A 22737-nucleotide genomic window follows, 5' to 3' on the forward strand; every position below is an offset into this window, starting at 1 on the left:
TGCCTCCATATCCTAAAATGTTCACTATGCATCAAAATATAAATGCGTAAAGTTTCATGCTTTTGTCATTTAATAAACATTTATCTGCTTAGCTGTTCCACTATTATACGTTTTTTGCGGAAAAAGATAAAGTTGAACAATTTAGGGAGAATCTATTATCCGATCATGTTGATATTAATCATTACTTGATAAATCAGTTGATTACGTATTCACAAATATTGATGATGCCATTAAATTTGTGTAGAAACAACACAAGCAAAAATGAATTAACATAGATTTATTATACATGATTACATATATACTCACAGAATAATTTGGCACATAATTGGACCCTGGCTCTGTTGCTACTTACTAAATAGTTTCTAAGATTGTTTGCAGGGGCTGTAACTGGCCTGGACAACCTGAAATGGAAACAATTGCAGGGGCCGAGCCGCCTGACAAAAGCTTAATGTACAGAGGCAGTAGCCGGCCTGCACGGGGTGAAGATGTGAGAATTTGATTTATAAGAATTGGGGGATATATTATGAATTAAACTGGCCGCCAGGAATAAGTATGAATAACATGGAAATGTTAAGAAATTGGGAATATGTAATGAAAAGAAATAAGGTAAGTAGAACCATGCACAGCTCCAAGGAGGAAGCCCAGGGTGTACAAACATGGCGCTAGGGCTGAACAACAACGAAGACAAAAAAATACACTGCGTGCGCAGCTACACATGCGCGCAGGAATAGGTGACGCCATGAAAATATGTGAACCTAATTACGAACTATTAATAAGTTGAAAATATATATTGAGACACTAAATTTAAGGATTTGGTCAAGTCAAATAGGAGTACGAGAATATATGCTAATTACAATTACTATAAAAAGCCCGATGTAAGGCGCCTAAACGGAAGTAGAATACGAAACTAAATGCTGTGAGAGAAGCTAAATTCAAGGAAGCACTACGGAAATTAGCGGATTGTAGTGGGGAAATAGTGAAGCCATTATTGAGGTTATGTAGACTTACGTAGAACAATATAGATCAAGGAAGTGAAATAGTACGCTATGGTATAACAATGTTGATGTAGTTATGCCTAGAAAATAAATGAATAAGATACGTACGACTTGTTTCTGCACAAACAAAAACATTAATATTTACATTTTGCGCGGAAACAACACAAGCAAGAATGAATTAAAATAGATTTATTATACATGAATATATATATACTCACAGAATAATTTGGCACATAATTGGGAGCTTGCTCGGTTGATACTTACTAAATATTTTATAAGATTGTTTGCAGGGGCGAGAACCCGAGATGGAAGCAATTGCAGGGGCCGAGCTCGAGCCGGCCTGACAAAAGCTTAATGTGCAGAGGCAGTAGCCAACCTGCACGGGGTGAAAATGGAAGAATTTGATTTATAAGAACTGAGGGATATATTATGAATTAAACTGGCCCAAACGAGGTAGCACCCTAGAGCACCCAATGATTAATGCTTTTCTGGGAACCCGATAAAGCTGAACAATTTAGAGAGAATCTCTTGTCTGATCATGTTGATAATCATTTCTTGATAAATCAGTTGAGTACGCATTCACAAAAATATCATGACAGCATTAAATATCTCACTAATGCTCCCAGTTTATCATTACTTGATAAATCAGTTGCTTACTGATGACGCCATTAAATATATCACTAATGCTCTCAGTTTAGCTGCGGAAAATATGAAAAGACAAGATTGGCACATCAAAGAAATATCAAACAAATGGTATGATAGGGCATGTGAGAAAGTTGTAACTAAACGTTGTAAGTTATTAAATAAGTTTAGAAAATCGGAATATAAGAGGTCATTTGAAGAATATTGTCAGATAAGAAATGAATACAATGCAGTGTGTAAACAAAAGCGACTTGGCTACTATAAAGAAAAGCGGTTAGACATAGAAAATAGCACATGGCACTCAAAAAGGTTTCGCTTTGAACTGAAAACTTTGAACACTTCTACCGTAGCAAAAAAAAACCAAACAATATTTGTACGAATGAGTGGCATCGACATTTTAGAAATCTTTTCAACTTCGAAACTGAGAATAAATCCATCAACATCTCCTGACAAAACATTGTCCTATTATTAGGGAATAGATTTTGGACAGCATTAAATGCTAAAAACCTATTAGAATTATTATTCAATATAATATACTCTCCCAAACGCATCATGAAAATAGCAATTTCATGTAGCAATGAATTAAAACGTGATTCATTTTACAAAAGGTTTTGCTCTGTTTATGAGTCCTATGGTGTTTATGTTTTGAAACATCACAACAAAACGCACCATCCGTAAAATACCCGTATTTAACAGCATGATTTTCAATTTCGGCCTGTAGTGTCACAGAATACACAATTCACATGTAATGCACGTGAAAGTTGGGGATCAGATCGTCTCAATGATCGATGGGTATAAAAGGTTGATCGCTGTCTGTCGATTATTCACTGTATTTGGAATATTGTTGACGAACGCAAAATGCCACGTCTAAGTGAAGCCAACCGTCATATCGCCATTGGTTTGCTTGAAGCTGGCCAGTCTCAACGTGCAGTTGCCCGACGCATGAATGTTCACCAAACCCCTCGTAGTGGGCGACCTCGAGCGACCACTGCATCGCAGGATCGCTACCTACGGGTACATCACCTGCGTCATCGAACAGCTACGGCGACCAGTACTGCTCGACAAATACCCGGATTGAGGAGGCTTTCTGCACAGACCGCCAGGAACAGGTTAAGAGAGGCTGGTTTACGTGCCAGAAGACCTTATTTTGGCCCTGTGCTTCGACAACAACATCGTCGACATCGAGTTCAATGGTGCACCAACGTTCAGGCCTGGAACCTACCGAATTGGCGTATCATCTGGTTCAGTGATGAATCACGATTTCTATTGGAACGACGCGATGGAAGAATGCGGGTGTACAGACGTCAACGTGAACATTTCGCCGACGCTTGCGTTCCCCAGGTGGACAGATTCGGCCGGGGTAGTGTTATGATGTGGGGAACGATCACCTGCCGTAGGAGAAGTGATTTGGTGATGATCCAGGGCAACCTGACAGCTCAACGGTACTGTGACGAAATCCTACGCCCACACCTCCTTCCGATCATTGATCGCCAGAGGGAGACAATGCCAGGCCCCACACAGCACGTCACACTAGAGACTTCCTCCAGAACCACAACATCAATGTGCTCCCCTGGCCCTCAAGATCACCGCACTTAAACCCGATCGAACATCTGTGCGATGCCGTGGACAGACGGGTGGGACGCCGTAACCCTCAGCCCCAGACACTTCAGCAACTCGCACAGGCACTACAGGCAGAGTGGGTTGCGATTGGGCAACACGAGATTCTGAGACTTATTTGTTCGATGCCGTGCAGTTCTGGATGCCCACGGTGGTCACACGAGGTATTGACTTCAGCGCCACCACACGTCTCCATGTGACACTTAAACTGACTTTCCTCGAGTTGGTGCCAAAGACGGATAAGGCTGCATTCCCAGTGTGCAATTTCGCTATATTTCATTGACTCATAAAGCCTACAAGATGTTTCAAAATAAACATAAAAATACAGTTGAAATTCCTATATGCGTTTCTTTTTTTGGAGAGTATATTTGAAAATGGTACTTTTCCAATTAGTTGGACAATCAGGATTTTTGTCCCGGTCCATTAGCAAGACAGTCTCGATAATCCAAATAATAAGAGGCATTAGTCTTTTGAGTATTTCTAGAAAGGTTTTCACTTCTATTATTAACACAATATTAGTAATTTGGAGAGAGGCACTGATTAAAATAAATGAATCTCAGGCTGGATTTAGACATGGATATACGACTACTGACAGTATGTTTATATTACAAAGTATTATACAGAGATACCTCATCAGCAAAGTCGGTAAACTCTATGCTCTTTTCGTTGATTTTGGAGAAGCATTTGATTTAGAGGACAGACAAAAGCTATGGTCTATTTTTAATACCCATGCTCCAAGTACGAAAACGAAATAAGATGATTTATAATATGTATGAACATGTTAAAGTTTGTGTTAAGAAAAACAATGAGTTCTCAGATTCTTTTGAACTACAACTCGGGGTAAGACAAGGCTGTATATTTAGCCCATTTTTATTCTATTTTTCATAAACGAATTAGCAGCCCCAATTGAGAGCACTTGTGATGATGGAATACAGTTACACCCTAACCTAGTACATATTTTTCTTCTGTTTTGCAGACGATATCGTGCTATTCTCAAGCACTGTTGGAGGTTTACCAAAAACTTGAGATTTATTGTGACAAACACAAATTAACTGTAAATAGAATCAAAACTAAAGCAGTAGTTTTTTTTAAAAAGGGGGACGTTTATTAAAAACGAGAAATGGTTGCATAAAGGTAAAGAATTAGAATGCACCACTTCATCACGACAAAAATCGGGTTCGATTCCCCCATGGGTACAATGTCTGGTGTCCCTCGCCGTGATATTGTTGGAAAAATGTCAATGAACAGATGTCAGTTGCCATTTCCACTTAAAGGGAAGCGAAACCGATGGGCAGGAGTTATTTCCATGAAAACATGCCAACAATCATGATCAGGGGTGTTATTAACAGCGGCAAGCGAAATAGGTCATTTGCGGGCCAGGTGTACATACCTGTAGTTTTCTTTGCGTACTCTTCAAGTATAGTGGCAAAGCGAAGTCTCTCAACCCGAGCTGAAATATATTGGTGTCAAACTATGAGTGACAGAGTTACTCGCCCCTATCAACAGTTTCACGTAGCACAGCAGCTGAGAAAATTTAGGTAATTATCAAAATACCGTTTTGACAACCAACCATCAATACTACTTTATAAGGACTAAAGCATCTTTATGAACTAATTATGATAGACCTAATGCCCTATAGAGCGAGTATCAGGCTCTTTACACACACGAGGGGTAGTCGACAGGTCGGCCATTGCGACACCTGCACCGTGTACACCGCCAGCTCTGATGTTCCCTACACACTAATTCTCTGTGCTGTGCTATTCTCGATACATTTCATCTTGTCCTTTTCCCTTTTGCGATATGTGGAAGTTTGTGCTGACACCAGGCATCTTGATTTTAATCTACTGTCTGGGGAAAATGTATGTTTACATTTGTGCGACAATAGTGACACAATTTGTGCACAGATAGCTCAAGAATGATCAGTGAATGATCTATCAAAGATGACATAAGAGACATGAAATCTGACATCCACGAGCTGAGAGAGGACATAGACAGTATTAAAAAAGAGCAGGATATGTGATGAAACTAGATATTGAAGCAGGGACCCCGCCATGGTCTCAGGTCGGATTCGCGTCGCCCTCCCAGGAACATTCTCCCAAGGGGTGGGGCCAAGGGCACGATTCTCGTTGACATTTTACGGCGCATCGGAGACTACCGGAGCAGAAAGATGTGACCTCCTCAAGTTCCTTTATTAGACGTTGTATATATTAATCTACCGGATGTTTATATTCTCTGTGGTGGAGATTTTAATGCTCGAACTGGCACAAACCCTGACTTTGTAGAGGATCACTATTTATTAGAATACACATAAAATAGAAAATGAATCCTATTGGGACTTTTTAACTGAAGTTTTTTAATCCAAAAAGTTTTTTTCCGCCAACAGAACTCTAAACAACTTTGGTAAAACCTTACTAGATTTATGTTCTACCTTATCCATATTTTGAACGGATGTTGTGGTAGCAATCTAGAAACTGGTGATGGAGTGAGTGAGTTTAGTTTTATGCCGCACACAGTAATATTCCAGCTATATGGCGGCGGTCTGTAAATAATCGAATCTGGACCAGACAATCCAGTGATCAACAGCATGTACATGACAGGTGTCAACCAAGTCAGCGAGCCTGACCACTCGATCCCGTTAGTCGCCTGTTACAACAAGCATGGGTTACTGAAGCTTCATTCTAACCTGGACCTTCACGGGTCTCTAGAAACTGGAGATTTTACGTATATAGGTAATATAGGTACAAGCCTAACCGATTATATTCTCATCATCAATATTATTTGACTTTGAGGGTGCTTTTAGTATACAATCTCGAATCGAGTCAGAACATTTACCAATAACACTCTCAGTAAAGACAGATTATGTTAGATCTTTTGACGGATGTTACAACAATCCAAATAATGCTTATAGTGGAGCAGCTAAGATCAGGTTTTCATAAGAATTGTGCATTTGATGATAAAAGCACCAAAATTAGTCATCATATAACAGAACATGTCGAAAATGATTTCAGATATGGAGGCACCTCAAATGTTGTATTTTGTGCGCATGCGCAGTACATAAACTTTGACATACTATTTTCAGCGTTTCTTCTTCAATCTTTCGTTACACACCCACATTTTCATAAATAGTGATTTACAGGTTCGTGAAAAGACAAGAAATACATAATTTCAGAATAATACAAAACATTTTGAAACAATGAACAATCCCTCTTCCCACAATGGGAGCTAGTAGATAGCTTTTTGGACTATTGAACTTTGAGAAAATGTGTGTATGCTTGGGATTTATCTGATCACAATTGAAAATGAACATAATAGGTGGCAAAAGAAATGCAGTAAAATAAGAAAAAAGTCTTGGATATGTTTAACAATCAAAATCTATGTGATTATTCCCCATCTTCATGGCGCAGGGGCAAGCAAAGGAATAATTCAGATTGTCTTTCGCAGGGGAGCAGTCATTTTTTCGGTACAAGTCATACTTAGTTTTTGTTATTGTGTAATGGTAAATAGAAATTAATTTAGTGCAAACATACAACTTGTATCGTATCCTGACTCATATTAATTGCTTATCTCATCTCATTTCCGAATAGTAGTGGAAAATCAAGTGCTTGTGTTCCCCTTCAAAAGAAAAAAAACATATCTAACCTCGGCACATTCCAATCTGCGCATGTGAAGCGGATGCACGTGACCAAGCCTGTGACTCTTCACTCTCTCATATAAGTGCCAACAGGGTTAGACTCACATCATGAAGGGACAATATCAGTCAACTGCTAGCTTGGATTTTAGATGGGTTACTCATAGCTTCCCCATCGAAGGATCGTCCTCCTTCACCTTACCACCCACTGGAGCAACTTTGCAAGTCATCAAGAACCAAAGCTACCAGAATGCAGGGTCTTCCCAGCTTGCTCAGCTTGATACTATTATCAGACGAGTCTTCCTGGGCCTCACCATATCCAGATCCATCAAGAAGGTGATGATATCACACTTCAAAGAACGTATGCTTTTGTCCATGGTCAACCAGCAGAAGTATCAGGAGTATATCTCCGACCAGATCTGCTCAGCATCAGCGGGACTCACCTAAATACGTAGACAAGGAAGTATTGGCCAAACTGGGGCCTTCTGGAAGACCCATTCATCACAAATATCTTAAAGAGTAGATACCATTCCGGTGAACACGACGCCATCACTCCACTCTATCTTCCACAGATACATTACGCAGAAACCCTACAACTCAAACTCACAGATGCGATTGAGTCACTTCTATTCAAAGAAGCAATAGAAGTTTTACCTCAAGAGGCACTCGACCCAGAGTCCTGCTCCCCAATTTTCTTGGTTCCCAAGAACAATTTATCAGAAAAATCCAGACTAATATGAAGAAGTTCAACAATGATTACTTATTGAAGACAGAGAAGTTCAGAATTCTCCACCGTTTACAGCTGAAGCAGATGATAAGACAGAACAACTTTTTGGCAAGCATAGATTTAAGGGATGCATATCTGCATATGCCAATCCACCCAGGGTCCAGGAAGTATCTACGATTCTTGTTCAACCATCAAACCATCAAAAAAACCAGTGGAGGGTTCTACAGTTTTGCATTTTCATGGCCCATGGTTATTCATACGGGTAACCAAGCCCATCATGAGCTTCCTGCACAACAGGGTAATTATATGCACCTTCTACCTAGACAATGCATTAAATCACTTCAACAAGCCGTTATACTCAAACGTCAGTTGCATTTCACACTAGGATTGCTGCCCAACGTCAACCCAATCATTCACGAAGAGGGGCAGACTGCAACTACAACCCATCCAGAGGTTTCTAGTCTGACTGCTGGTCCAGCAGGACTTCAGATCACAACTACCACACCACCTACTACAGTATCTCCAATAGTGGAAGATGAAATCAAAGGTCTGTGCAATGACCTTCTCGGCGAGCCAAGGTTCAACCTGTATCTGTATGTAGATGCGTCTCTATAGTGTAGGGGAGCACACCTCGACACAGATGTAACCTCAGAGCTGTTGTCTCCAGAAGAGAAGCTACTTCATATCAATCATCAATCAGTTATCTGAGCCATTAACCACTGGGTCCCTCGACTGTCCAATGAGCCATTGATGACTAGGACAGCCAACTCATCCTGCTAGCAGACAGTCCGGTTCTAAAACTTCCAGATTGGTCAAATCTTAGCACCCATCAGCTCTGTCATCACCAAGGTGAAGGCTCCAAACTCACTCAGAATGTCAGAGATCCATTCTATAGACGTCAGCCTTACCAGATTTGATAAAGGTCCCAATGGATCAGTGCGTTTGGATTATACTGCCCCAAATCAGCCAGACCGACAGTTTCACATCCCACGATCATCTTCTATACTTGGCAATGAAGATAAGGAAGACTTATCACTACGCATTATATCTACGTAGAACGAGCACCAGACGTCAAGTTAAGACGACTCTTCATCCCGCTCGTGAGAGATGTCACAGCAGACGTAACCAAAACAACTATATGCTTCTGGATAAGATCGGTGATACTTCGAGCATACAGAGATGTAGGCTTAAAACATCCCTCAGCTTCCAACCCACACGAAGTAAGAGCACTATTTGGCAACTGCTCCTTCCCTACCATCATGGAAGGATGCTTTGGGAATATTTTTCTTTTTATATTCAATCATTTTATTTGAGATTATTTGCGAAGGAAACTCAATTTATGCCATCCCATCAACACATGCAGCTGTTGTACAACATGTCAAAAGGGCAGCTTACCAGACAGGTCATATATGGGGTCAGTCATTCTTCCACAGCCTGAACTCCCATCTCCAACTACGTGGGGCTGGATACAGAACGAAATTGGACAGTATGTCCCTTACTGGACGACACTACCCGAAGCATCACAATCTTGTCAGGTGTTGGTATCGTGTCTGTACAAAAGGGTGTAACAACTGATGCAAGTGCAAACAATCCTCACTGTTGTTGCGAGAGCCAGTGCTCATAACATTGACTCAGCTATGTTTTCAAGATGTTTAACCAATATTTTGGGTCAGTATTTTTAAAAAAGTTGTCCTAGTAGGGTATTGATGGTAGTCCCAAAGCTAGAACAGTAGCCAGAAAATGTAAAATATTATTTATCTACTGCGCATGCGCAAAATGAAATTATTTTGAGTGCATCCATATCCTAAAATGTTCACTATGCATCAAACTATAAATGCGCAAAGTTTCATGTTTTTGTCATTAAATGAACATTTATCTGCTTAGCCGTTCCACTATTATACGTTTTTCTGGGAAAAGATAAAGTTGAACAATTTAGGGAGAATCTATTATCCGACCAAAAATATAATGCGTGCACAGCTACACATGCGCGCAGGAATAGATGACGTCATGAAAATATGTGAAGCTAATTACGAACTATTAATAAGTTGAAAATATATATTGAGACAAAAAAAATTAAGGATTTGGTCAAGTGAAATAGGAGTACGTGAAATAAATGCTAGTAGTAGATACAATGATTGTCCGGGACCAAGTCCAACAAAAGCCTCTGCAAAGCCTTATTTTCCAAATAAGGCTTTGGTCGGACCCTTAGCTCTTGCTATCATTGTATGTACTACTTTTGAGCCACCGTTGATTTCCCGCCCACACGTGGCACTACTGTACCTATAGAAAGATAGAAAGGTTCTAAAAAGTAGTAAAATGTCCCCGGCAGCCACAATTCCCCAAGGGTGAAATCGAAAGATGATGATGTTGCGCTTCTCCCAAGGGGAATTGCGTCGGCTGCTTTTCTCTCGCTATGAGAGTGCCTCGCTCAGCTAAGCCCTTTTCAGCGACCCAACTGATATGATCTTGATTCCTTACCGAAACACCTCACATCACACAAAGTTGCAAGGAATCTCCTGAGGCACGGCGGGATACGAACCCACATGTATAGCTCGCGCAAACTATGCATAATGGGCCGCACCACTCCTCAACCGATTGAGCTACCGGGGACTTAGCTGGAGTATCTCGGTTTAACGGGTCTATCCTGAGATAGTGAACTAGCACTTTCCTGATCACGTGATATGTTGCTAGGAAACAGTTTAATGTGATACTGGGATTATTTTGTTTACTTCCGTGACACTATGCCGTGTTGACAGGAGGTAACATTGTGCCGTACGGTACGATCAATAATTCCTGTCTAACGAGCCCTCTACCTGGCCCATCCCTCAAGTAGTACAAGTTAGGCTCGTCTGCTTTCATGTCCACTTTATCTATGTTGTAAGTTTTGACTGACCATATAGGATCGGTGGCTCGCTTACGGCTATCACCCTCATGTTCCCCCGGCTGGTATAGATACCTCACTAGGGCCCTATCTGGTATCTGTTTCTCTTTCCCACGCAATGGAGCAGCCGACTCTGCCACTATTGATTTTAGTTTGATAGCGTCTGCCGGTTTCTTGCCGGTGAGACGGGTGACTTCATGGTTGATTGCCGACACCACCTTAGGTAACCTCGCGACCCATTCAGTCGATCGCTTCCCCGGGTTGGCCATCTCCCTAGCATACTGATGTCCGAATAAGCTCAGCCAAAGTCCTATTAAATCTCTCAACTATGGCTTGGCTGCGATGGGCTCCGGCCGTGCCATCTGACCTTTGTATCGTGTTTGGCTAGCAGTTGTGACATCGACACCCATGAACTCCGCCCGGGTCAACTTGCAGCTCTGTTGGCCACGTCAGCGGACTGCGTTTGTATATGCGTTCGAATCCTCTGGCTACCTGGGCAGAATCTTTCGCGGTCAAGGGTTCGGCTTCCTTGTAGCGACTGGCTACGTCCACTATGGTTAAGGCATACTTGTACCTCTTGTCGTGGGGTAGGAACAGTAGGTCTGCCTGGTAAACGCTATTAGGTATGTTAATACCAAACTTCCTTCTAGGCACGTAGCGTGGTGGCGGCAAATAGATCTGCTACAGGGCTTGTTTTTCAAGCCACGCTTTGGCCTCCTCCGGGGGTACTCGCGCCATTTTAGCCAGCTTATCTACAGCGCTAGCTCCTTTCCAGTAGCCACGCGGGCTATAGTAAATAGCCTCAAACTTTCTCTGGTTCCCAGACATATATACATCTATGTTCTTGGTTCAATTTTCTCATGCCCGTACGCGTACGTGTTTATCCCATCAATAGCTATCCAACGTTAAGTGTCCATCGGCGACAGGGACGTCTTGTTTATAGTAAGTCCGTATATCCTATGACCATCACTTCTAAGTGTGTTCATTTTATGCCTAAAGGTACGGGTCTTGAACAGGGCTTCCTTGAATCTGGCGTGTTTGATGTGTTGTTTAACCACGTACTTCTTAACACCCTTAGCCTTCCGGATCTCACTATTGTCGGCCTTCAGGATGGAGTACATCTTAGGTCTCAAACCTATGTACTCGGCTATGGGCGTGCCAGCACACTCGTCCTTCATCTTACCTAGGACCTTTTTATTTACCGTGCTGTGTATGGCATGGTCCTTGGGGTAGTCGCTGGTGTCGTACAAATCGAGGTGTTTCTTCATGTCCTCGTACACGTCCTCGGTTCGAATCTCCATCAGCAGGGAATCCGTGTCAGTGTACAGCACTTCACACCTGTCGTCGTACTGTTTCTTAAGCTCGTTGTAGTAAAAGTCGTACATCAGGTGTTTGGATAAATCGAGGATGCTCATCCCCACGTAAACAGGCCGGTTGAATTTTATGTGGCTTTTCTCCATGTGTAGGGCAACTAGGTCGTCGGTGAATATCTTGCTACGGTTGAATGCCGGACTGGCTATCAGTCTCCTGAGCTTGTCTTCCTCATTCGACCGAACCAGCTTCACGGTCACGCGTTTCCTCAGGTTCTCCATAGTCTTACCAAACACCGAGTTGTTCATGAGCTTATAGAGATTTTTCTCAAAGTCACTGGTGGCAAGCTTTCGTAGGTCTGTGTTCATTCTGATGTAGGGCTCCATCCATGGGCTCTGGTTGAACATGAGCACCCTGTGTATTTTGGTCAGCCTCATACCCAACGACAGGTACAGCTGTAGGTTGCGATAGTGAACGATGTACTTGGTCTTATTCATTAAGTTGGGCACGAGTTTTTCAACGTCTGCCACCCGCCCACCTAACAAGTTATGTTGGTACTCAGACATCCAGTCTGGGTTAACCCTCATACGTTCGGGGGCCAGGGGGTAACTGTTGTGTGATGTGTGTAATGCCTTGGGGTACTCCAAGTCAACCTCGAGGATATAACCTTTGTTCGAATCTGGTGCGATGCTCATAACATCGACCTCATGTGACGCCCATTCGAATCCCCCTGTGGGTAGATACTGGCTCATGGCCCAGCCGTACAGGTTGTTGGCGTCGAGGTAGAGAATGTGATTGGTTGGCTTGCTCGGATCGTAGCCTTTCACGTATTGATTATTTGCTTTCGCGTATCGTTTGGTTGCCATGGAGATCGCACCTCGCAAGCCTTTCTCAATGAATAGGTGCATGTCATAATCTGTAAGCAATTCCAACTTAACTCCGGTCTTTTTAAGCAAGGCATCCCACGACAGACCTGGGCTGGTGTAATACCATGCGGGGTCGAGTTTATACTGCTTGAAACATGTCCGCCTAAACGTCTCAAACACGTCGGCTAACAGCAGTACATCTGTCCTCAAGTACAGGTCGTGGTAGTCACCCAGATTCTTACAACCCAGTTTATTCCATACGTTAATAGCGTGTGAGTAATCGTCTTGGGATATTGCCAAGTCGGTCAGGTTGCTGTAAAATTCTATGATGGGGGGTAGTCTGGTCTCGGCGAACTTGGCCCAACCATCCATGTACTCATAGGGGTACACACCCTTCCTCATCAGCAGGGGTCTAGTCTCGGCGTCTGTGTATCAATCGGTAATAGGGAAGGTATCGTTGGCCTTGACCAGACTGTCGAGTGACGACAGGAGGAACTGAACTGAGTCGATGAACCTCAGGCCGTTTAAGCTGAAGGAGATGTATCTCTCCATGTTGTTGGGGATGCACGTTATATTGCCATCGATTTTCGCGATGGCCTGCATGATCAAATGAGAGTCGTACCCTCTCAAGTTGTGAAAGACCACGGGGATGTTTATTATCTTGGGGTTGATTCTAAGCTTGAGGTTACACGCGCTGTGAGCGGCGCCTCTATACTTACCGGTTACGTGACAGTGATCTCTCACCGAATCACTGTTAAGTGGTGAGTCACACACGTGACAATTAGTGCTACAGGCGTGAGCTAGTCGGTCGGCTCGGGTCATACGCATGGGAGCGATTGTGTACAGTGTATTCCTAATAATTTTTTCTTCCTCCTACAAACACTTTAAAAACCTTTCAGCCGTGTCGGGACCCCTGTACACTACCGGAGCTTTCGTTTCCCCGTCACAACGGACGACAACGTATCCAAACCCACAGGCTTCATGCTCCTGTGTTTTGAGTGTGGTTGGGGTACCCCCAACAGTCTCAACGGGTTTGACCAAGGCTTCAAAGTCGGCGTAGATGATATAAGGCACAGACATTTGGTTCTTGTGGTTGCTGAATTTTAGGATATTGTCACCTTCCTTAGGCATGTCGACTCGTATGGCCGTCTGCCCCACACCTTGGCAATCCTCCCGGTGGGATTCTAATAAATCAGCTCGGCTGAAACCGTGCAGGCATCGCACACAAAAGTGTTTTTTCCCAACGTGTTTCGACTGAGATGTTTTATCCACGTGTAGTGATACTTTTCACCTCGTTGGATCATGAATATATTGATAACTTGGCGGCCCTCCTCCCCCAACACTGGGCTGACCCTGTGTACTATTGTTGTGTTGCCTTCATGCCCAAAGACGTTATAAGCTAGATTATTCTGTTTTTCTACTTTAGTGATCTGGGATATGGGGGTTGGTTCATCTATACCATCCCAGTTGAGCCCATCATCTTGGGGATAGCTAGAAAGCCTGTCTGAATGAGTGTCAGCTGGAAACAAGGCTGACCTAGTAGCTACCCTCAGGCAATCGTCTCCTCTATTCTTGACGTTTACCATGGCCTGTTTTTTCTTATAGTAGGGGGGCAAGTCTAGGTATGACCCTCCTCTGAACGTCACGTAGTTAGCTATGTCTAGATAGACATTATCGATTTTATCTACAGCCCACCCGGACCCCAAGTGTGTGTAGCGTTCTAGGTATTCTCGTATCTGCTGAAAACTGGTATTGATTGATGCGTCTATGGTCTCTGTATGCGTGACGATTTCTTGCCTACCTCTGAAGTAAGGCTGAACGTACTCAGTGACCCCTCCCCCTACCTGCTTATCGAGCGACATTTTAACTGTGATCTGAAATTTGATACTTCCAAGATCATGTAGTTCATGGTTGACCTTATCAGCTATCAGAGGCTTGATATCTGTGATGTCTATATTCCTATCAACATGCATGCGCCAGCCTCTCAAATAGTTGCCTACAGTGCGCTCAGTGCGCACGAACTGTAGGTCAATAGCTCTATTCTGCCGTAATAGTTCTACAAGCTGTGGTTTCCTCATACGGGAATATCCACCTAAACCCAAATTGCGTACCTGAGCTTTTAATTGTTTTACAGTGGGAGGTTTTGCTACGGGGTCATGTGATAACAATGCAACTAACCCGGCTCTCCCCAGGTTTGAATAACCCGTGAGCCCAAGCTGTTTTGCCTGGATTTTTAATTGTTTTACCGTGGGAGGGGCTCCTAAACCTAGTAATCTCAACAAGGCTGGCTTCCTCATTCGAGAATACCCGATCACACCACGGCGTCTGGCGATTTGTTTGAGCTCACGTATAGTAGTCATAGTTGCGTACACACCTAAGAGAATCAATGTCTAATTGGACCACAGAAAAGGGAGGTAACTGATAAAAAATATAGTGAGGCGCTCATAAAATCACTAGATGGGCCGTTTCAATCCAGTACTTACACTGTTGGATATAGTATTCCTTGAAGTTGTGCAGGTATTCCTGTATACTTGTAAAACAATTTATTTGCTATTGAGTCGTGATGTCCCGCCCACATGTGAAGGGGAGAGTATACTTAACACCCTCTTTAATCCATGCCACTTCCAATATGACCTGAAATCTGAAGCGTCCCCATAAGTTCAGTTCATCTTTGAGTATGTTTTTAACCAGAGATTCGATGACGGGTATACTTTCCCTGGGGTCAATTTCCACAAACATAGCTATACCTAAGTGTGCACAGGCTCTAATTGGGGGTCTATCTTGAGGAGGCGCCTACGTTCTTTTATGTAGGCCTTTTTATTCTCGTAGATGAGATGATGTCTTACTACGTTCGCCCCGTGAGCTTTGCATAGGCAGTAGTGCCCTTTAACCCCTATACCACACACAGAACACGTGTAGTTAGGACTTCCCATGTGGAAACAACAGTACCCCTCGGTCCTGCATCTCCTATCACAGGCTTCTTTCTTCCCCATAAGTATGTATTCGCATCGGTATGGAGCAGGTCTCATGTTTAGCATACTTATATGAGTACTTAGTCTAATTGTATTGCAACCAACGCAGTCGCTGCGCTATGAAGACCAGTTCACGGTCCATTTGCCCCTTGGATGGTGTGTAGTACTGAGCGAGTGTGGGTTTATTGAGCGGTTCCAACCGTTTACCAGTTAGTAGGTAGTATTCTCTCGCTGCCTCGTCGACATCGTGGAATGTTTGAACGGCATGGTTTTCAAGCCTGAGCTGTTGGTTAATGTAATCGATCCTCTGGAGGCGTTTTTTAGCGTACTCGGATTGTGCGGCCTGTAATTTCTCAATAGCGAGGTTATGTCGCTTCCTTTCTTCCTGTATTTCAGCCGCGTGTGACTCTCGTAGTTTCGAGAAGACGAAATTACTCCCGGAAAATGCTAGGGCATTTATTAACGCACCACCGACCATCATGGCAATCGTAGCCATCCTATATTTACTTCATAATATTTTCAGGTAGTATCCCTTGTTTTACTAGGATGTCCTTTGTGGCCATCGCCATACCAAGGTTCATTATGAGCATACCCATATCCTGCAGGTTGAAATCTAGCTTGATTTTGGTCAACCTAGCATACCCTACGGCTAGATTGGCGACCACGGTGGCGTGGTATGCGTCGTTGACGAACGTTTTCCCCTCAGACATTATGTATATGATATAAAATATTAAATTATAACATGATATGTGGGTTGACCTCTAATTGTGGGACCGGATCCCCAGGATCCTTGGGATCCCTGTGTCGTGTATATAACCATGAGATAACCACGGCAGCAGTTACGCCTACAGCCAACAAGAGTCGGGTCGGGTGAGTCACCGTGATAATTTTAAGTAGGTTACACCACCTTTTTTTACCGGCAGCTACTCTCTTAGGATTCTTCTACCTGGTGACTGTAGGGGGTTGGGGTTCCCCCATCTCCTCCCTGGGGGTCTGGGTCTCCTCTGAAGGGGTCTCCTCCTTGGGGGTCTCCCCCATCTCCTCCTGTGCAGCATCCATCTATACTATTATTATTATTTTTCCTCTCAAATTGACAATGCTTTGCCGTGATAATCGCCGCCGTCACCGGGGCTAACAACATACCGTATTTGTGGTACAGCTGGCAGCTGATAGAGCTCAAGGCGTGTTCGATAAAAGGGTCTTTCTCGAGGTCCTCCCACAGGTAAAGTCGGCGCTCCGGGGGGATGGGAAGGAAGTACGACGCAATACCAGTGTATATCTGGGTCATAGCCGATCCTATTGTCTTTGTCATTTCTGCCCCGAGTCTAGACTCGTATCTAGCGTGCAGCTTATTGATTTCTTCGGCTGACATTTTGTGAATTTTATCGTGAGTGTACTCCCCAAAGTATTGTTTGGCTTTGCCGCCAACAGCCAATGCCACCAGTTTCTCTCGCTTATCATCATCCCCTCGCTTATCATCACTCACTGGCACCAACAGTTGTTCGAGTAGTTCATCACACTCCATCTTATAATGTAACAAGTAAGTTTTAGTTTTAACAATATAATACCCTATGCAGACAAAACACAGAGAAATGAAGGTTAAGTTGCACACGACGAACACTTCAAATACCATAGCTATAACTAAATGCTAAGCATTTGCTAAGCTTTGCTAAGCTTTTGCTAAGCTAAAACACCCTATAGGCCACGGGTTGGTCGGTCTTGAGCACTAGCTTAGCGTGTTTAGTTTCAGCGAGCTGTTTCTTCACCTGTTCCCGTTCTAATTTGCTCATCACATCGTTCTCTCTCAAACACTCCTCGAACGAATCCCTGTCCTTGCAGTGAAATAAGGCCACCCATCGCGTCTGCTCCCTGAGGTCTTTCAACACCGAGTTGAACTTCTGCGTTAGCACCCAGACGCTGTGATTTGCGTGCCGGCCGGAGAAGGCCAGGTACGATATCATGTCTCTCTTTTTTGTTATCTCACGATTAGCGCTGCAGTCATCCAGTATGAACAGCGTCGACTCCCCTTTAAATTTCATATGGTAAGCTTTCAACCAGTCCTGCAGACGTGGTCCCGGGTCGACTCTGTGTACGTCCGGGTCCGTCATCACCCAAGGTCTTTCCGTGTAAGTTTTATTCTTGCTCAGAGTAGGGCACATGATAACGATGTTGTCGAAAACATCCCTGTAGTACCCCTCCAACATATCCAACACGAAAACGGTCTTCCCACAACCAGTCTGCCCGCACACTATGGCGCAGTGTGGGTCGCGGGGCAAATCAGTAGGCAAATCAGTAGATGGCTTGCACGAATCTCCCATTGTCTATATTAAGTTGCGCGTCCATAATAACGTACAGATATAATTTCAACTTGCCAGCGGGTTCTTGGTAATCTGGATTGTTATCCCCTCACTGCTGTTATCGATGCGGCGACCGCTACCGTGCAGTTTATCGTCATCCGTGGATCGCATGTCCAACCACAGCGCGTACTTGGTGGTCAGGTATTCGCCGATCTGCACGGAGGATAGGTCCAGGTCTTTGGTTATGTATGGGTGTTGTTTGATGGCCGGTAGCTTTTTTATCTCATCCCACTGCTGGTATGCCCTCATACCATGACTGAACAGCTGGTTGGGCACGCCCTCGATGGTCACTTCCACCTTTTCAATCTCGGGGTTGAAAAACTTCTCGCTGTCCCTCTGGAATGGCTCGTAATCCTCCACGGGGACGACCAGGATGCCTTTCATCGATCGCGCTGGCACGTTCAGGTTGATATTCCACACAGTGTCGCTCTTATCCCGCACGACTGATCTATGCCTCAGTATGCGATCGTACAGGATGGCCACCTTCCCCGAGTACTGGCTTCGAACCTGCCTGGCCAGCTCCGGGCTAGTGACCATGTCGAACTCCAGAGAGATGTTGTCTATGACGTAACTGGCCTCATCGCCGTTCGGCGTAGCACTACTTTGCTGTAGTCGTTAAACGTTAGCTCGTATTCGAGCCTATCACCCAGCGCGGCCTTGTAAAACGGCGCGTGTGACGTGAGCAACTCGAAGTCGAGCGGCACGCAGAACCTGTTCCCGTACGCTTGGGCGATGGCCTTGTCACCATCCGAGATCTTGTCTAGCTGGTCTTGTGTGAAGCTGTATCCCATACGCAACCGAGTCGATTTGCTGATACCCTGGTACACGTGATTGACGCGTTCTCCCTCGGTTTTCCAGAGGTCCCCGTAGCAGTGAAACACGTCGCTGTCGTCGATGCTCAGCACCTCGTTACCGCTGATCTTGATGGTGGTTTTCTTGATGATGGCTCGACCTACGTTCCGCACTAGCTCGCGTTTGTCGTTGTCGGAGGTCAACGTGAGGTTGAACGCCAGTCGAACCGTGCCTGGTACAATGAGGTCATTCTCACCAAGGTTTGGGAATCTAACCAGCAGCGTTTGATTCTGGTCTATCTTGCTGGGATTGTTGGTGATGGTCACCGACTGGCGCACGGCTCTGATGCCTAGGGGCTCTCTTGATCTTCTCAAAGGATCTAGTTTTCTACCATACATTGTTATATAAATGAAATATATAAGTTTTAATACTAAATAATGGCTGAATACATACCTATGGATGATATGTGGGATGAAAGTGCCCAGGATGACACCACATTCACGAACAACCCCTTAAGTGCTGAACTTGTACAGCCGGCCGTCGACGATTATTACGACGCAGTTGAAAATAGAGACAACATCAAGCCGTTGGTGCGAGACTATGCCAAGTTTACCGTCGATAAGAAGGGCACACTGCGATTGAAGGCTCACCCGGGGGTCGATATCATGAAAAAAGACGGGAAGACATATGCTTTGTCAACACTCACCAGTCGCCCTGGTGGGAGCCAACTGATCCGTGATGAACTAGGCTTCATAGATTACGCTGGTGCATGACCTAAGTTTCCCCCGAAGGTCGTCCAAGATCTGCAAGCAGCCAGGCCTGAACTCAGCGGTGAAGGGGATATACCCCAACGTGCTAAAGAAACATCGGACAGTATCGAAAAAATATTGGCCACGTACCATAACAAACCCTTGCCGGGGCTCGAATTTCCCCTGAGGGAACTGCGAGGCCTAGACGAAGCCTTGAAACATGTACGCGGAGAACTCATTAACAACATGGGGAAACTGAACGAAGTCGACGTTCGCATCGCTCGCAAGAAAATAAAACTCACCGAAACTGAAGATGATGATATGAAACGTCGTATCGAGGAGAGAATAAAAAACTTGGAAGATGAGAGACGGACTCGGTTTGAATCCGCTTCCTCGAACCAGGAAGCCCTCTGATCCCAGATCAGTCGTGTACGGGAAACCATCGATCGAGTCCTAAATGAGGACACCACGCTAGCTGACAGGATCCGAATCCTCTTCCGAGAGCAAGGCATAACCATCGCCAGCATTCTGACTGCATTGGGCTTCATCATATCAACCCTGGTGGTGTCATTGAGTGGGGGTACCCCCACGCCTGCCGGCGGCACACCACCAAGTGGTGGGGGTGTCAAAGACTGGATAAAAAAACACCTGAAATCCCTAGGGGAGGCCCTGGCTAAACTGGCTGGTAAGGCTGCCGAAGCCCTGCCCGGCATCCTGGGTAGCATCGTCTCGTGGCTGCTGAGCGCTCTGGCTAAAACTGCCACATGGCTCAGTCAAAACCTGTGGGCAGCCATCGTCGCCGTGGCGGGTTTGGTGTACGTAGCGGCTAAGGAATTTTTAACCAAATGAGCCCCAACCTGACCGCGACCCCACCAACCACCAGGGCTGTTTTACGATCGATGTGCTGCTGAACGTGTGCAGGTGTGTGTGACCCCACAGGGGGTGTGGGTTGAGCCCTAGGCTCTGGGGGTGGTACGACTACACCCGTTTCGCCGGTCGTGGGTGGTGGGACGTGGGGGACGTTGACATCAAAATTGATGCCCAACTTTTGGTCCGCCGTGGCTATGACTATTTCGTTGTTGTAGCCCCCACTTTTTTTACTCTCAGTTGCATATCGCTCGGAGCCATGTACAGCCCCACGTCGAAGACGTAGTCGACTTTCGACCTGGCGTATTCCAACACGTCTTGGTAGCGTTTGATGGCACTCGGGAGATCAACTGGAGCATTGATAGCATCCTCAACGTTGACAACGAACTGTTTCTGAGCGTCGTAAGCAGTCCCCTTACCGAGGATGTTGGAACGCGTTTGCGTCTGCGCACCCAACAGCGCCCACACGTACGTTCGAATCGAGTCGTTTAACCTGATTACCCCAGCACGAGTGAACCCTTTCGATGTGTCCAGCATGAACATTTTCCAGTCATCCGCTGCCCCCTGCTCGAACCTCCAGACTCGGTAATCCTTGCTGTTGTCGAAAGCCATGTAACGGTCATCCCACTCGTTGGTTGTGAGGTGATGATACGACTTGTATCCCCATTCTTTCATCTTCTCGCTGGCATCCACGAGGGGCATGTTGTGAACGATGGGGATACCCAACCTGAGGTTCGGTCCCGGCAAACGCCAATCCGTCTTCGTGTTTAGTTCGAATTCGTTGCAAATACGTTCGTAGGCCCGTCTATCGTACTGGTTGTTTACTGGGTTCCACGCCTTTTCCTGTGGGAGCGGGGCGCTGATCTCTTTGAGGATACGCCTGACCTGGTAGTACACGTGAAACGTGAACACAGACTGACTCAGCGGTCCACGCCGAGTGTCTGTCAATGTCACACCACACCGCGTTGTAGCGCACCACACGGCGAAGTTGAGTTGATTCTGCCAGAACTGCATCGGTTTGTTGAACCAAGCATGAACTACCTTAGCGTTAGTCACCGAAAACTTATACTGGCCGAACACATCTATGAACTGAGCGTAGAAATACAACCCAGCAGCGACCACGATCTTCATGTGGGGGAAATCTATGCCCAGTTTAGGGTAAAACACACCAGGGGAGTACATTTTGAAACTATTATATAATGAGCATATATACTCTAACATGTACATAACACTTCCAGGAATAACGAGCGGTGAGGCCGTTCAGCTGACGCACGCGATCGATAACACGTCAGGTCAACTCGAAGTCGCACTCTGCGATATCACCTACCTACCGCGATGGACTAACATCAACGCCAACAACAATAAGCTGATCATCGGTGGCGATCGCAACCAGATAACTCATGGCTACTACAGCGTGTGCTCGCTAAGCGACGAGGTCTTCAAGCCCCTGGGAGCCGAACTCAAGATGAACGACTCAAACGGCACAGTGGTGTTAATCAACAACGGAAGAAACTCCTTGAGGCTCAGCCGACCATTGGCGAGGACACTCGGTATGCCGCCGGACGAGATAAAACCAACGACTACCGCCACAGGTGTGAAGTTACCCGACCTAGTACCGTACCGAGAGCTGTGCATTCATCTCAACCAGGTGAGCACAACGGACAACATTCAAGGGGGTCACCCTTCCACTATACTGAGAGCCGTACCAGTGAAAACGGAGAAATACAACGACGGTAGAACTGAGTCGTTTTCACCGCAGCAGTATAAGAGGTTGACTCAGGGCAACATACCTGAGCTGATAATATCGGTGTTAGATATAAATCACAATCCCGTGAATATAGGATACCTCAGCATAACGCTGCACATAAAATGACCAACGCACAAGGCCCTGGAATGAAGTTGAAAAAATGCATCAATGTGGGGATCTCCGACCTCGGGGACACACGCGGATTCGACGACCCCGGAGTAAATGGTAAATTGTACGCCTTGCAACTGAAAAACAGCATTTACAAACGCGTTGAAGTCCCCTCCATCGGTGGTACTAGCAACCTAAGTGATATAGTAGATACCACAAGAGCGGTAGTCAACACTAAGTACACCCTAGTCACCACCGGGGATGATAAATGGATAATATACCCATCGTTCGGGGGCAAACTGTTCGACTTAACCGATGTTGAGAGCACTACCGTCGCCCGAAACAAGCCATATACGCTCGTCTTCACCGAAGATGACAAGTGGGTGTTATTACCCGATAAAACCGACTGGTTTCTCAATATTAGGCTCGGCTCCCCCTACGTGTTCACGGATAACAAAGACAACCACCTAAACAAAGT

General features: G+C 45.1%; 1 protein-coding gene across 2 annotated transcripts in view; it reads right to left on the reverse strand.

Annotated features, from left to right (window-relative positions):
* LOC124282815 overlaps positions 1 to 22737 on the reverse strand; it is a 44182-nt gene that overhangs the window by 15208 nt on the left and 6237 nt on the right. Inside the window, exon 3 of one of the 2 annotated variants that reach the window (XM_046718849.1) lies at positions 4645 to 4704. The exons of the other annotated variant lie outside the window; for it this stretch is intronic. Coding sequence (XP_046574805.1) covers positions 4645 to 4704 — 60 coding nt within the window. The remainder of the gene's footprint in view (positions 1 to 4644; positions 4705 to 22737) is intronic. 2 annotated transcript variants of the gene reach the window in all.

The sequence above is a fragment of the Haliotis rubra genome, unplaced genomic scaffold (genome assembly GCF_003918875.1).
Source record: "Haliotis rubra isolate DU_JTF1 unplaced genomic scaffold, ASM391887v1 Scf303, whole genome shotgun sequence".
NCBI lineage: Eukaryota > Metazoa > Mollusca > Gastropoda > Lepetellida > Haliotidae > Haliotis > Haliotis rubra.